The sequence below is a fragment of the Oncorhynchus masou genome, chromosome 13 (assembly GCF_036934945.1).
Source record: "Oncorhynchus masou masou isolate Uvic2021 chromosome 13, UVic_Omas_1.1, whole genome shotgun sequence".
Lineage (NCBI taxonomy): Eukaryota > Metazoa > Chordata > Actinopteri > Salmoniformes > Salmonidae > Oncorhynchus > Oncorhynchus masou.
In genome coordinates this window covers 15,291,783-15,305,611 of record NC_088224.1, presented here as the reverse complement: position 1 = coordinate 15,305,611, position 13,829 = coordinate 15,291,783, and the positions used below count along the sequence as shown (strand labels likewise).

The following is a 13,829-nucleotide window of genomic DNA, read 5'->3' as shown; positions in this document are numbered from 1 at the left end:
GCTGTCAGATAGCAACAGTGGGGACAGGACAGGCTGGGAGAAATCCTGGGAAGCTGTCAGATAGCAACAGTGGGGACAGGACAGGCTGGGAGAAATCCTGGGAAGCTGTCAGATAGCAACAGTGGGGACAGGACAGGCTGGGAGAAATCCTGGGAAGCTGTCAGATAGCAACAGTGGGGACAGGACAGGCTGGGAGAAATCCTGGGAAGCTGTCAGATAGCAACAGTGGGGACAGGACAGGCTGGGAGAAATCCTGGGAAGCTGTCAGATAGCAACAGTGGGGACAGGACAGGCTGGGAGAAATCCTGGGAAGCTGTCAGATAGCAACAGTGGGGACAGGACAGGCTGGGAGAAATCCTGGGAAGCTGTCAGATAGCAACAGTGGGGACAGGACAGGCTGGGAGAAATCCTGGGAAGCTGTCAGATAGCAACAGTGGGGACAGGACAGGCTGGGAGAAATCCTGGGAAGCTGTCAGATAGCAACAGTGGGGACAGGACAGGCTGGGAGGGAAAGATCAACAGTGGGGACAGGACAGGCTGGGAGAAATCCTGGGAAGCTGTCAGATAGCAACAGTGGGGACAGGACAGGCTGGGAGAAATCCTGGGAAGCTGTCAGATAGCAACAGTGGGGACAGGACAGGCTGGGAGAAATCCTGGGAAGCTGTCAGATAGCAACAGTGGGGACAGGACAGGCTGGGAGAAATCCTGGGAAGCTGTCAGATAGCAACAGTGGGGACAGGACAGGCTGGGAGAAATCCTGGGAAGCTGTCAGATAGCAACAGTGGGGACAGGACAGGCTGGGAGAAATCCTGGGAAGCTGTCAGATAGCAACAGTGGGGACAGGACAGGCTGGGAGAAATCCTGGGAAGCTGTCAGATAGCAACAGTGGGGACAGGACAGGCTGGGAGAAATCCTGGGAAGCTGTCAGATAGCAACAGTGGGGACAGGACAGGCTGGGAGAAATCCTGGGAAGCTGTCAGATAGCAACAGTGGGGAAATCAGGACAACAGGCTGGGAGAAATCCTGGGAAGCTGTCAGATAGCAACAGTGGGGACAGGACAGGCTGGGAGAAATCCTGGGAAGCTGTCAGATAGCAACAGTGGGGACAGGACAGGCTGGGAGAAATCAGGACAGGCTGGGAAGCTGTCAGATAGCAACAGTGGGGACAGGACAGGCTGGGAGAAATCCTGGGAAGCTGTCAGATAGCAACAGTGGGGACAGGACAGGCTGGGAGAAATCCTGGGAAGCTGTCAGATAGCAACAGTGGGGACAGGACAGGCTGGGAGAAATCCTGGGAAGCTGTCAGATAGCAACAGTGGGGACAGGACAGGCTGGGAGAAATCCTGGGAAGCTGTCAGATAGCAACAGTGGGGACAGGACAGGCTGGGAGAAATCCTGGGAAGCTGTCAGATAGCAACAGTGGGGACAGGACAGGCTGGGAGAAATCCTGGGAAGCTGTCAGATAGCAACAGTGGGGACAGGACAGGCTGGGAGAAATCCTGGGAAGCTGTCAGATAGCAACAGTGGGGACAGGACAGGCTGGGAGAAATCCTGGGAAGCTGTCAGATAGCAACAGTGGGGACAGGACAGGCTGGGAGAAATCCTGGGAAGCTGTCAGATAGCAACAGTGGGGACAGGACAGGCTGGGAGAAATCCTGGGAAGCTGTCAGATAGCAACAGTGGGGACAGGACAGGCTGGGAGAAATCCTGGGAAGCTGTCAGATAGCAACAGTGGGGACAGGACAGGCTGGGAGAAATCCCTGGGAAGCTGTCAGATAGCAACAGTGGGGACAGGACAGGCTGGGAGAAATCCTGGGAAGCTGTCAGATAGCAACAGTGGGGACAGGACAGGCTGGGAGAAATCCTGGGAAGCTGTCAGATAGCAACAGTGGGGACAGGACAGGCTGGGAGAAATCCTGGGAAGCTGTCAGATAGCAACAGTGGGGACAGGACAGGCTGGGAGAAATCCTGGGAAGCTGTCAGATAGCAACAGTGGGGACAGGACAGGCTGGGAGAAATCCTGGGAAGCTGTCAGATAGCAACAGTGGGGACAGGACAGGCTGGGAGAAATCCTGGGAAGCTGTCAGATAGCAACAGTGGGGACAGGACAGGCTGGGAGAAATCCTGGGAAGCTGTCAGATAGCAACAGTGGGGACAGGACAGGCTGGGAGAAATCCTGGGAAGCTGTCAGATAGCAACAGTGGGGACAGGACAGGCTGGGAGAAATCCTGGGAAGCTGTCAGATAGCAACAGTGGGGACAGGACAGGCTGGGAGAAATCCTGGGAAGCTGTCAGATAGCAACAGTGGGGACAGGACAGGCTGGGAGAAATCCTGGGAAGCTGTCAGATAGCAACAGTGGGGACAGGACAGGCTGGGAGAAATCCTGGGAAGCTGTCAGATAGCAACAGTGGGGACAGGACAGGCTGGGAGAAATCCTGGGAAGCTGTCAGATAGCAACAGTGGGGACAGGACAGGCTGGGAGAAATCCTGGGAAGCTGTCAGATAGCAACAGTGGGGACAGGACAGGCTGGGAGAAATCCTGGGAAGCTGTCAGATAGCAACAGTGGGGACAGGACAGGCTGGGAGAAATCCTGGGAAGCTGTCAGATAGCAACAGTGGGGACAGGACAGGCTGGGAGAAATCCTGGGAAGCTGTCAGATAGCAACAGTGGGGACAGGACAGGCTGGGAGAAATCCTGGGAAGCTGTCAGATAGCAACAGTGGGGACAGGACAGGCTGGGAGAAATCCTGGGAAGCTGTCAGATAGCAACAGTGGGGACAGGACAGGCTGGGAGAAATCCTGGGAAGCTGTCAGATAGCAACAGTGGGGACAGGACAGGCTGGGAGAAATCCTGGGAAGCTGTCAGATAGCAACAGTGGGGACAGGACAGGCTGGGAGAAATCCTGGGAAGCTGTCAGATAGCAACAGTGGGGACAGGACAGGCTGGGAGAAATCCTGGGAAGCTGTCAGATAGCAACAGTGGGGACAGGACAGGCTGGGAGAAATCCTGGGAAGCTGTCAGATAGCAACAGTGGGGACAGGACAGGCTGGGAGAAATCCTGGGAAGCTGTCAGATAGCAACAGTGGGGACAGGACAGGCTGGGAGAAATCCTGGGAAGCTGTCAGATAGCAACAGTGGGGACAGGACAGGCTGGGAGAAATCCTGGGAAGCTGTCAGATAGCAACAGTGGGGACAGGACAGGCTGGGAGAAATCCTGGGAAGCTGTCAGATAGCAACAGTGGGGACAGGACAGGCTGGGAGAAATCCTGGGAAGCTGTCAGATAGCAACAGTGGGGACAGGACAGGCTGGGAGAAATCCTGGGAAGCTGTCAGATAGCAACAGTGGGGACAGGACAGGCTGGGAGAAATCCTGGGAAGCTGTCAGATAGCAACAGTGGGGACAGGACAGGCTGGGAGAAATCCTGGGAAGCTGTCAGATAGCAACAGTGGGGACAGGACAGGCTGGGAGAAATCCTGGGAAGCTGTCAGATAGCAACAGTGGGGACAGGACAGGCTGGGAGAAATCCTGGGAAGCTGTCAGATAGCAACAGTGGGGACAGGACAGGCTGGGAGAAATCCTGGGAAGCTGTCAGATAGCAACAGTGGGGACAGGACAGGCTGGGAGAAATCCTGGGAAGCTGTCAGATAGCAACAGTGGGGACAGGACAGGCTGGGAGAAATCCTGGGAAGCTGTCAGATAGCAACAGTGGGGACAGGACAGGCTGGGAGAAATCCTGGGAAGCTGTCAGATAGCAACAGTGGGGACAGGACAGGCTGGGAGAAATCCTGGGAAGCTGTCAGATAGCAACAGTGGGGACAGGACAGGCTGGGAGAAATCCTGGGAAGCTGTCAGATAGCAACAGTGGGGACAGGACAGGCTGGGAGAAATCCTGGGAAGCTGTCAGATAGCAACAGTGGGGACAGGACAGGCTGGGAGAAATCCTGGGAAGCTGTCAGATAGCAACAGTGGGGACAGGACAGGCTGGGAGAAATCCTGGGAAGCTGTCAGATAGCAACAGTGGGGACAGGACAGGCTGGAAATCCTGGGAAGCTGTCAGATAAACAGTGGGGACAGGACAGGCTGGGAGAAATCCTGTCAGATAGCAACAGTGGGGACAGGACAGGCTGGGAGAAATCCTGGGAAGCTGTCAGATAGCAACAGTGGGGACAGGACAGGCTGGGAGAAATCCTGGGAAGCTGTCAGATAGCAACAGTGGGGACAGGACAGGCTGGGAGAAATCCTGGGAAGCTGTCAGATAGCAACAGTGGGGACAGGACAGGCTGGGAGAAATCCTGGGAAGCTGTCAGATAGCAACAGTGGGGACAGGACAGGCTGGGAGAAATCCTGGGAAGCTGTCAGATAGCAACAGTGGGGACAGGACAGGCTGGGAGAAATCCTGGGAAGCTGTCAGATAGCAACAGTGGGGACAGGACAGGCTGGGAGAAATCCTGGGAAGCTGTCAGATAGCAACAGTGGGGACAGGACAGGCTGGGAGAAATCCTGGGAAGCTGTCAGATAGCAACAGTGGGGACAGGACAGGCTGGGAGAAATCCTGGGAAAGATAGCAACAGTGGGGACAGGACAGGCTGGGAGAAATCCTGCTGTCAGATAGCAACAGTGGGGACAGGACAGGCTGGGAGAAATCCTGGGAAGCTGTCAGATAGCAACAGTGGGGACAGGACAGGCTGGGAGAAATCCTGGGAAGCTGTCAGATAGCAACAGTGGGGACAGGACAGGCTGGGAGAAATCCTGGGAAGCTGTCAGATAGCAACAGTGGGGACAGGACAGGCTGGGAGAAATCCTGGGAAGCTGTCAGATAGCAACAGTGGGGACAGGACAGGCTGGGAGAAATCCTGGGAAGCTGTCAGATAGCAACAGTGGGGACAGGACAGGCTGGGAGAAATCCTGGGAAGCTGTCAGATAGCAACAGTGGGGACAGGACAGGCTGGGAGAAATCCTGGGAAGCTGTCAGATAGCAACAGTGGGGACAGGACAGGCTGGGAGAAATCCTGGGAAGCTGTCAGATAGCAACAGTGGGGACAGGACAGGCTGGGAGAAATCCTGGGAAGCTGTCAGATAGCAACAGTGGGGACAGGACAGGCTGGGAGAAATCCTGGGAAGCTGTCAGAGAAAGTGGGGACCTGGGAGAAATCCTGCTGTCAGATAGCAACAGTGGGGACAGGACAGGCTGGGAGAAATCCTGGGAAGCTGTCAGATAGCAACAGTGGGGACAGGACAGGCTGGGAGAAATCCTGGGAAGCTGTCAGATAGCAACAGTGGGGACAGGACAGGCTGGGAGAAATCAACAGGCTGGGAAGCTGTCAGATAGCAACAGTGGGGACAGGACAGGCTGGGAGAAATCCTGGGAAGCTGTCAGATAGCAACAGTGGGGACAGGACAGGCTGGGAGAAATCCTGGGAAGCTGTCAGATAGCAACAGTGGGGACAGGACAGGCTGGGAGAAATCCTGGGAAGCTGTCAGATAGCAACAGTGGGGACAGGACAGGCTGGGAGAAATCCTGGGAAGCTGTCAGATAGCAACAGTGGGGACAGGACAGGCTGGGAGAAATCCTGGGAAGCTGTCAGATAGCAACAGTGGGGACAGGACAGGCTGGGAGAAATCCTGGGAAGCTGTCAGATAGCAACAGTGGGGACAGGACAGGCTGGGAGAAATCCTGGGAAGCTGTCAGATAGCAACAGTGGGGACAGGACAGGCTGGGAGAAATCCTGGGAAGCTGTCAGATAGCAACAGTGGGGGGGACAGGACAGGCTGGGAGAAATCCTGGGAAGCTGTCAGATAGCAACAGTGGGGACAGGACAGGCTGGGAGAAATCCTGGGAAGCTGTCAGATAGCAACAGTGGGGACAGGACAGGCTGGGAGAAATCCTGGGAAGCTGTCAGATAGCAACAGTGGGGACAGGACAGGCTGGGAGAAATCCTGGGAAGCTGTCAGATAGCAACAGTGGGGACAGGACAGGCTGGGAGAAATCCTGGGAAGCTGTCAGATAGCAACAGTGGGGACAGGACAGGCTGGGAGAAATCCTGGGAAGCTGTCAGATAGCAACAGTGGGGACAGGACAGGCTGGGAGAAATCCTGGGAAGCTGTCAGATAGCAACAGTGGGGACAGGACAGGCTGGGAGAAATCCTGGGAAGCTGTCAGATAGCAACAGTGGGGACAGGACAGGCTGGGAGAAATCCTGGGAAGCTGTCAGATAGCAACAGTGGGGACAGGACAGGCTGGGAGAAATCCTGGGAAGCTGTCAGATAGCAACAGTGGGGACAGGACAGGCTGGGAGAAATCCTGGGAAGCTGTCAGATAGCAACAGTGGGGACAGGACAGGCTGGGAGAAATCCTGGGAAGCTGTCAGATAGCAACAGTGGGGACAGGACAGGCTGGGAGAAATCCTGGGAAGCTGTCAGATAGCAACAGTGGGGACAGGACAGGCTGGGAGAAATCCTGGGAAGCTGTCAGATAGCAACAGTGGGGACAGGACAGGCTGGGAGAAATCCTGGGAAGCTGTCAGATAGCAACAGTGGGGACAGGACAGGCTGGGAGAAATCCTGGGAAGCTGTCAGATAGCAACAGTGGGGACAGGACAGGCTGGGAGAAATCCTGGGAAGCTGTCAGATAGCAACAGTGGGGACAGGACAGGCTGGGAGAAATCCTGGGAAGCTGTCAGATAGCAACAGTGGGGACAGGACAGGCTGGGAGAAATCCTGGGAAGCTGTCAGATAGCAACAGTGGGGACAGGACAGGCTGGGAGAAATCCTGGGAAGCTGTCAGATAGCAACAGTGGGGACAGGACAGGCTGGGAGAAATCCTGGGAAGCTGTCAGATAGCAACAGTGGGGACAGGACAGGCTGGGAGAAATCCTGGGAAGCTGTCAGATAGCAACAGTGGGGACAGGACAGGCTGGGAGAAATCCTGGGAAGCTAAAACCATGAAATACTCACATCATTTGTCAGATAGTATAGATTGTATAGATTTACTGAAAAAACAGACCTACAGTACTGTCAGTTCCTGAAAATGGGTTGGATAGTAGCTCAGTATAGAAAACTGGAAAATATATGAAATCACGATTGGATAAGGCTATGAAATTCAGCCGTCAATTATCAGAGAATCTTATGCACAGGTTTTTTTCGGAACAATTGGACGATTTAAACACAATCAAACACAGAACAAATTCATTTATTTTATATTTTATGGTAAAATGTATTCATTTCAATCCATCCTAAATCCTTTTATAATTTATCTAAAAAGAATGTGGCCACTGCTAGATCCAACGTAGCAATCTGAGTGGAGAAAGGAAGAAATAGGAGAAAATGGCGTTTCCATTCTTGCATATATTTGTAAATCAGGATGAAGGACAAATGGTATCGCAGGTTGATTGAATCAGGACGTCTTTGCGTTTTTCTCCCTGTTCTAAGCCCAATGGCAGCATCAGGAGGTGGCAGATAAAGGGATTTTACTCTTCCACAGATTTACAGCGTGTCTTCTTATCCCTCAGCACCAGATTGTTTTCTACTAGCCTGACAACGCCAGACAACGCCACGCTCTCCAGTCACAAGTGATAGATTTTCAAATGCACACTTTGATATCTCCAGATACCACTTTGATACACAAACAGGGTTTTGTGGCACGCTGGGGTGTTGGTGCTGTTATGGTGATGTGCTGTTTTCACACACCTTTAAATTCCTATCTAGAGGTATGACAAGTCGGGGAAAGAAGCCCAATGCTTTTTGTTTCGGTGAATTGACTAGATATGAAATACCCCAGCTCCATAGGAAATGAAGCTGGTGTAGAATTACATACAGTTATTCAGTAGTAGTGAAACCCTACTAGTTCTCATTAATTGAGAAATGTCAGTAGACCACAGAAACAGTGCATCCAAACCCCTATGTTAGCTGACCCTAACCACCATACATGCCTCAACATTGCCCTGGAGATAACAGTTTCTCAATGGACTTTCACAGCAGTTCTGTGTGATGGGTATTGATGTGTGTACCAGTTCTGTGTGATGGGTATTGATGTGTGTACCAGTTCTGTGTAATGGGTATTGATGTGTGTACCAGTTCTGTGTAATGGGTATTGATCAGACCACTGCACCTGTGCACCTGTAAACAGCCCATCCAACTACCTCATCCCCATACTGTATTTATTTATTTATCTTGCTCCTATGCACCCCAGTATCTCTACTTGCACATTCATCTTCTGTACATCTACCATTCCAGTGTTAAATTGCTATATTGTAATTACTTCACCACCATGGCCTATTTATTGCCTTAACTCCCTAATCTTACCTCATTTGCACTCACTGTATATATAATTTTTGATTCCTTTTTCTACTGTATTATTGACTGTATGTTTTGTTTATTCCATGTGTAACTCTGTGTTGTTGTACGTGTCGAACTGCTATGCTTTATATTGGCCAGGTCGCAGTTGCAAATGAGAACTTGTTCTCAACTAGCCAACCTGGTTAAATAAAGGTGAAATAAAAATAATACAAAATACAAAAATTGATGTGTGTACCAGTTATGTGTAATGGGTATTGATGTGTGTACCAGTTCTGTGTAATGGGTATTGATGTGTGTACCAGTTCTGTGTAATGGGTATTGATGTGTGTACCAGTTCTGTGTAATGGGTATTGATGTGTGTACCAGTTCTGTGTAATGGGTATTGATGTGTGTACCAGTTCTGTGTAATGGGTATTGATGTGTGTACCAGTTCTGTGTAATGGGTATTGATGTGTGTACCAGTTCTGTGTAATGGGTATTGATGTGTGTACCAGTTCTGTGTAATGGGTGTGGGTGCCTGAAGCCTGCATACAGCGACCATGCATGGTGAGTCAGATGGGATAATGTAACTCATGTTTCCCAGAAGGACTTTACCACAAACTGGGAAAGGAAGTAATTTGTGTTGAGAGATGATGTTAAAATGCCACTTTCAAAAATGTTATGTATTTTTAGAATGACTTAAAAGGATGCACCAGCTGTGTACTAACATTACAGGGAATATATAAACAGTAACAGTCCTCAGTAAGTCATGAAACAGAAGTTACTCTCTCTGTGTATGTTAAAATTGCATTAGAAGTAACCACTGTCATCACAATCCTACCTTTAATTTTTCCACAATATATCTTATAATATCACAATATAGCATTACATGACAATATCTCCACGATATTTCCTAATATACGGATATCTCCACGATCAGACCTGGGATTAAATACTCTTTCAGGTATTTAAATTACTTTTCAATACATTTCAAAAAACTATTCAGATAACCTTTATTTGAAATAACAAGTAGTTGAATATTGGAATGTATCTGGGAAAACACTTAATCAAAAACATTTATCCCAAGCATTTGAAAATAGTATTTGAAATACATTTTTGAAAATACTTTCAAATACAATTTGGTTGACTATTTTTTTTTTTATATATTTTTTTACAAATAACCAATCCAATATTCCAAAAAAAGTACTTGTTTTGGGTTGTGCATTTGAAAATACTCAAATACATAAAAAAAAAAAATTCCAAGACATATTGTAATATCACGATATCTCCATGATATATCATATAATTTCCAATAAAATCATAATATCCTCCCTCACCTCTGAGAACCTCTGAACGTCCTGTGTGAGGGTCCCCACGCGGCTCCAGTTGTAGAAGTTGAGAAACTTGACCACTGCTGGGTTCACAGCGTTGTCCGACGGAACCGTCCGGAAAAAGTTGGGGTACTTCTTCTTGTCGGCCAGAACAGGAGTTGTTGCCGCAAAGGAGAGCTGGAAAGAAGAGGACAGACATAGAATGTTAAATATCTGACCAATAAACGCTGGCTGAATTCTAACTGATCCTGGTGTTCTGCTAATAGGAGTTCAAGCCTGGAGATCTGAAGCTTTAGACAGAGGCCTTCGATGGCCACACACGCACGCACACACGCACACACACACACGCATACGCGCGGGACACATACACACACGCACACACACGGACCCTGGGAGTCAGTCCAGTCTGTAGGTGTGAGTAAATCAACAGTCTGATAGGTCTGTGGAAACATCAGGCAAGGTCACAGCTTCAGAGTGCCCATAATAACAGGAGCTGTAAAAGCTTGGTGGGAGTGAAAGCTGTGATGGATGACCTTAACTGAATGTGTGTATGTGTGCACAAGTGTGCATATGCAAATACGTGTGCATGCGTGTGTATTCACTCTGAGCTCAAGCGTTGCTTTCACTCGTTTTATTTTCCTAGAAAATTAGATTAAAATGTGCTGAACCTCAAACATGAAAAATTACACCATAAACAGGTTTAAATCAATTCAGGGTCCAAAAAAAGAGATGAACTTTAAAAGAGATGAACTTTTTCTGGACATTACTGCTTTCAAGATTTGGAACAGCAAGACTGCATTTGTTGTTGTTGTAGCAACTACCAAGCACATACATTTGCTCTGAACACCTTGGGTGAACACGCAGACATTTACTGCTATAGAATGTCCAACATTTTCACACATTTCAATGTTTTCCTTTTGACCAACAGTGGGCTAACAGTATCTCCTACAGTGTCTATCCATACACTACTGTGGATGTGATAGGTCCTCTGGTTAGAGAGAGAGAGAGAGAGAGAGAGAGAGAGAGAGAGAGAGAGAGAGAGATAACGTGAGAGATAACGTGAGAGAGATAGAGACTAGTCATTTGGACGGTACTTGTTATGTAACACTCCCAAGCTTCAGCACTGCACACCGATCTAATCTTACGATCACACTGTCACTGACTGCAGTAGGCGCATACTGGCATCGTGTGACTGGGGACATCTAAAGACAATGCTCCATACACAGTCAGTGGACAATGTGAAGGATCTGATTCAAAGCCACAAAGCTAAGTCAACAAATGTCATCCCCAGTCATCAATCTCTGGGTCCATTGAAAACATTCTAGGGATCTATAGAATTCAAAGAATCTGTCATTTGAGAGAACACTCGATTACTGAGAGAGAGCATGATAAGATTACCGAGTAATGGATCAATGGACTGACCTCAGATCTCTCTTTCTCTCTCCTTCCAACCCTCCCTCCTTCAAACAGACCCAAACACACACATACCTTTAATTTCCATACAAATAAACTCTCTCTCTCTCTCTCTCTCTCTCTCTCTCTCTCTCTCCCTCTCTCTCTCTCTCTCTCTCTCTCTCTCAGTCTCTACCACCTTCCCAACAATAGACGCTCATTATCTCTGAGGGAAAATCGGTGTAATTAATTTCTGCCTCCCGATCGTGACTTGCAGGTGTGTACAGCCAGCGAACACGAAAATAGAATGACAAAGACGGGAAAAATGGCATGATCTTGACAATGACTTCTTGGCAAAGTTAAAACTAGAATATGGATAAGTTCAGGTAAAATAGGCACCTTACAGTTTGACAAAGTATGTATTGTGTAGCTGTTATAAAGGCTTTGTGAAACCATACATAAAGGGGGGCGACAGTTAAGTGTTACCAGTCATATCACAGGAAGCTAATATTGAATGGGAGACTTAGAATGTTAGCTTTGCAGACATTTAGCTTAGTCTTGCCTTGCGGACTATACTCCACTCCAAGTTTATGATGAACTTCACCAACGGCATGAGCTGAAACCAGGCTTTGTGGAATCTGGCTCAGACGACATCGATTGTACCGATGTTTGTTATCTGTAGTTGTGTGCCTTTCTTTGTTTGCTGAAATCCATACTTTTTCAATAAACACCACCGACTGTTTCCTTGTTGAGATTCAATGGGCACATGCACATTTGCACTGAGTTGCCATCTTATATCAACAGTAATGAGCAAGCAGTTGGTGGTTGTATTTGATTAACGTTTATTGAAAATGTTGTCTGTTAAGTCCTGCCACATCCGGAATGGTTGCCTCTGTGAGAAGTTAAATCAAATCAAATTTTATTTGTCACATACACATGTTTAGCAGATGTTAATGCGAGTGTAGCGAAATGCTTGTGCTTCTAGTTCCGACAATACAGTAATAACCAACAAGTAATCTAGCTAACAATTCCAAAACTACTACCTTATAGACACAAGTGTAAGGGGATAAAGAATATGTACATAAAGATATATAAATGAGTGATGGTACAGAGCGGAATAGGCAAGATACAGTAGATGATATTGAGTACAGTATATACATATGAGATGAGTATGTAAACAAAGTGGCATAGTTAAAGTAGCTAGTGATACATGTATTACATAAGGATGCAGTAGATGATGCAGTAGATGAGTACAGTATATACGTATACATATGAGATGAATAATGTAGGGTATGTAAACATTATATTAGGTAGCATTGTTTAAAGTGGCTAGTGATATATTTTACATCATTTCCCATCAATTCCTATTATTAAAGTGGCTGGAGTTGAGTCAGTGTGTTGGCAGCAGCCACTCAATGTTAGTGGTGGCTGTTTAACAGTCTGATGGCCTTGAGATAGAAGCTGTTTTTCAGTCTCTCGGTCCCAGCTTTGATGCACCTGTACTGACCTCGCCTTCTGGATGATAGCAGGGTGAACAGGCAGTGGCTCGGGCGGTTGTTGTCCTTGATGATCTTTGTGGCCTTCCTGTGACATCGGGTGGTGTAGGTGTCCTGGAGGGCAGGTAGTTTGCCCCCAGTGATGCGTTGTGCACACCTCACTACCCTTTGGAGAGCCTTATGGTTGTGGGCGGAGCAGTTGCCGTACCAGGCGGTGATACAGCCCGACAGGATGCTCTCGATTGTGCATCTGTAGAAGTTTGTGAGTGCTTTTGGTGACAAGCCAAATTTCTTCAGCCTCTTGATGATTGAGTTGGAGGCGTGCGTGGCCACGCAGTCGTGGGTGAACAGGGAGTACAGGAGAGTGCTCAGAACGCACCCTTGTGGGGCCCCAGTGTTGAGAATCAGCGGGGTGGAGATGTTGTTGCCTACCCTCACCACCTGGGGGCGGCCCGTCAGGAAGTCCAGTACCCAGTTGCACAGGGCGGGGTCGAGACCCAGGGTCTCGAGCTTGATGACGAGCTTGGAGGGCACTATGATGTTAAATGCTGAGCTGTAGTCGAGGAACAGCATTCTCACATAGGTATTCCTCTTGTCCAGATGGGTTAGGGCAGTGTGCAGTGTGGTTGAGATTGCATGGACCTATTTGGGCGGTAAGCAAATTGGAGTGGTTCTAGGGTGTCAGGTAGGGTGGAGGTGATATGGTCCTTGGACTAGTCTCCCAAAACACTTCATGATGACGGAAGTGAGTGCTACGGGGCGGTAGTCGTTTAGCTCAGTTACCTTAGCTTTCTTGGGAACAGGAACAATGGTGGCCCTCTTGAAGCATGTGGGAACAACAGACTGGGATAGGGATTGATTGAATATGTCCGTAAACACACCAGCCAGCTGGTCTGCGCATGCTCTGAGGGCGCGGCTGGGGATGCCGTCTGGGCCTGCAGCCTTGCGAGGATTGACACGTTTAAATGTTTTCCTCACGTCGGCTGCAGTGAAGGAGAGTCCGCATGTTTTGGTTGCGGGCTGTGTCAGTGGCACTGTATTGTCCTCAAAGTTGTCAAAAAAGTTATTTAGTCTGCCTGGGAGCAAGACATCCTGGTCCGTGACGGGGCTGGTTTTCTTTTTGTAATCCGTGATTGACTGAGACCCTGCCACATACCTCTTGTGTCTGAGCCGTTGAATTGAGATTCTACTTTGTTTCTATACTGACGCTTAGCTTGTTTGATTGCCTTGTGGAGGGAATAGCTACACTGTTTGTATTCGGTCATGTTTCCGGTCACCTTGCCCTGATTAAAAGCAGTGGTTCACGCTTTCAGTTTCACGCGAATGCTGCCAT

At 48.7% G+C, this 13,829-nt stretch overlaps 1 protein-coding gene across 1 annotated transcript in view; it reads right to left on the bottom strand.

Annotated features, from left to right (window-relative positions):
- Window positions 1-5,075: 5,075 nt before the first annotated feature.
- LOC135553272 (gamma-aminobutyric acid type B receptor subunit 2-like) overlaps window positions 5,076-13,829 on the bottom strand; it is a 127,398-nt gene continuing 118,644 nt past the window's right edge. Inside the window, exons 2-3 of the mRNA XM_064985444.1 lie at window positions 9,615-9,785; window positions 5,076-5,159 (exon numbers count right to left, since the gene is read on the bottom strand). Of these exons, the coding sequence (XP_064841516.1) occupies window positions 5,076-5,159; window positions 9,615-9,785 (255 nt within the window). The remainder of the gene's footprint in view (window positions 5,160-9,614; window positions 9,786-13,829) is intronic.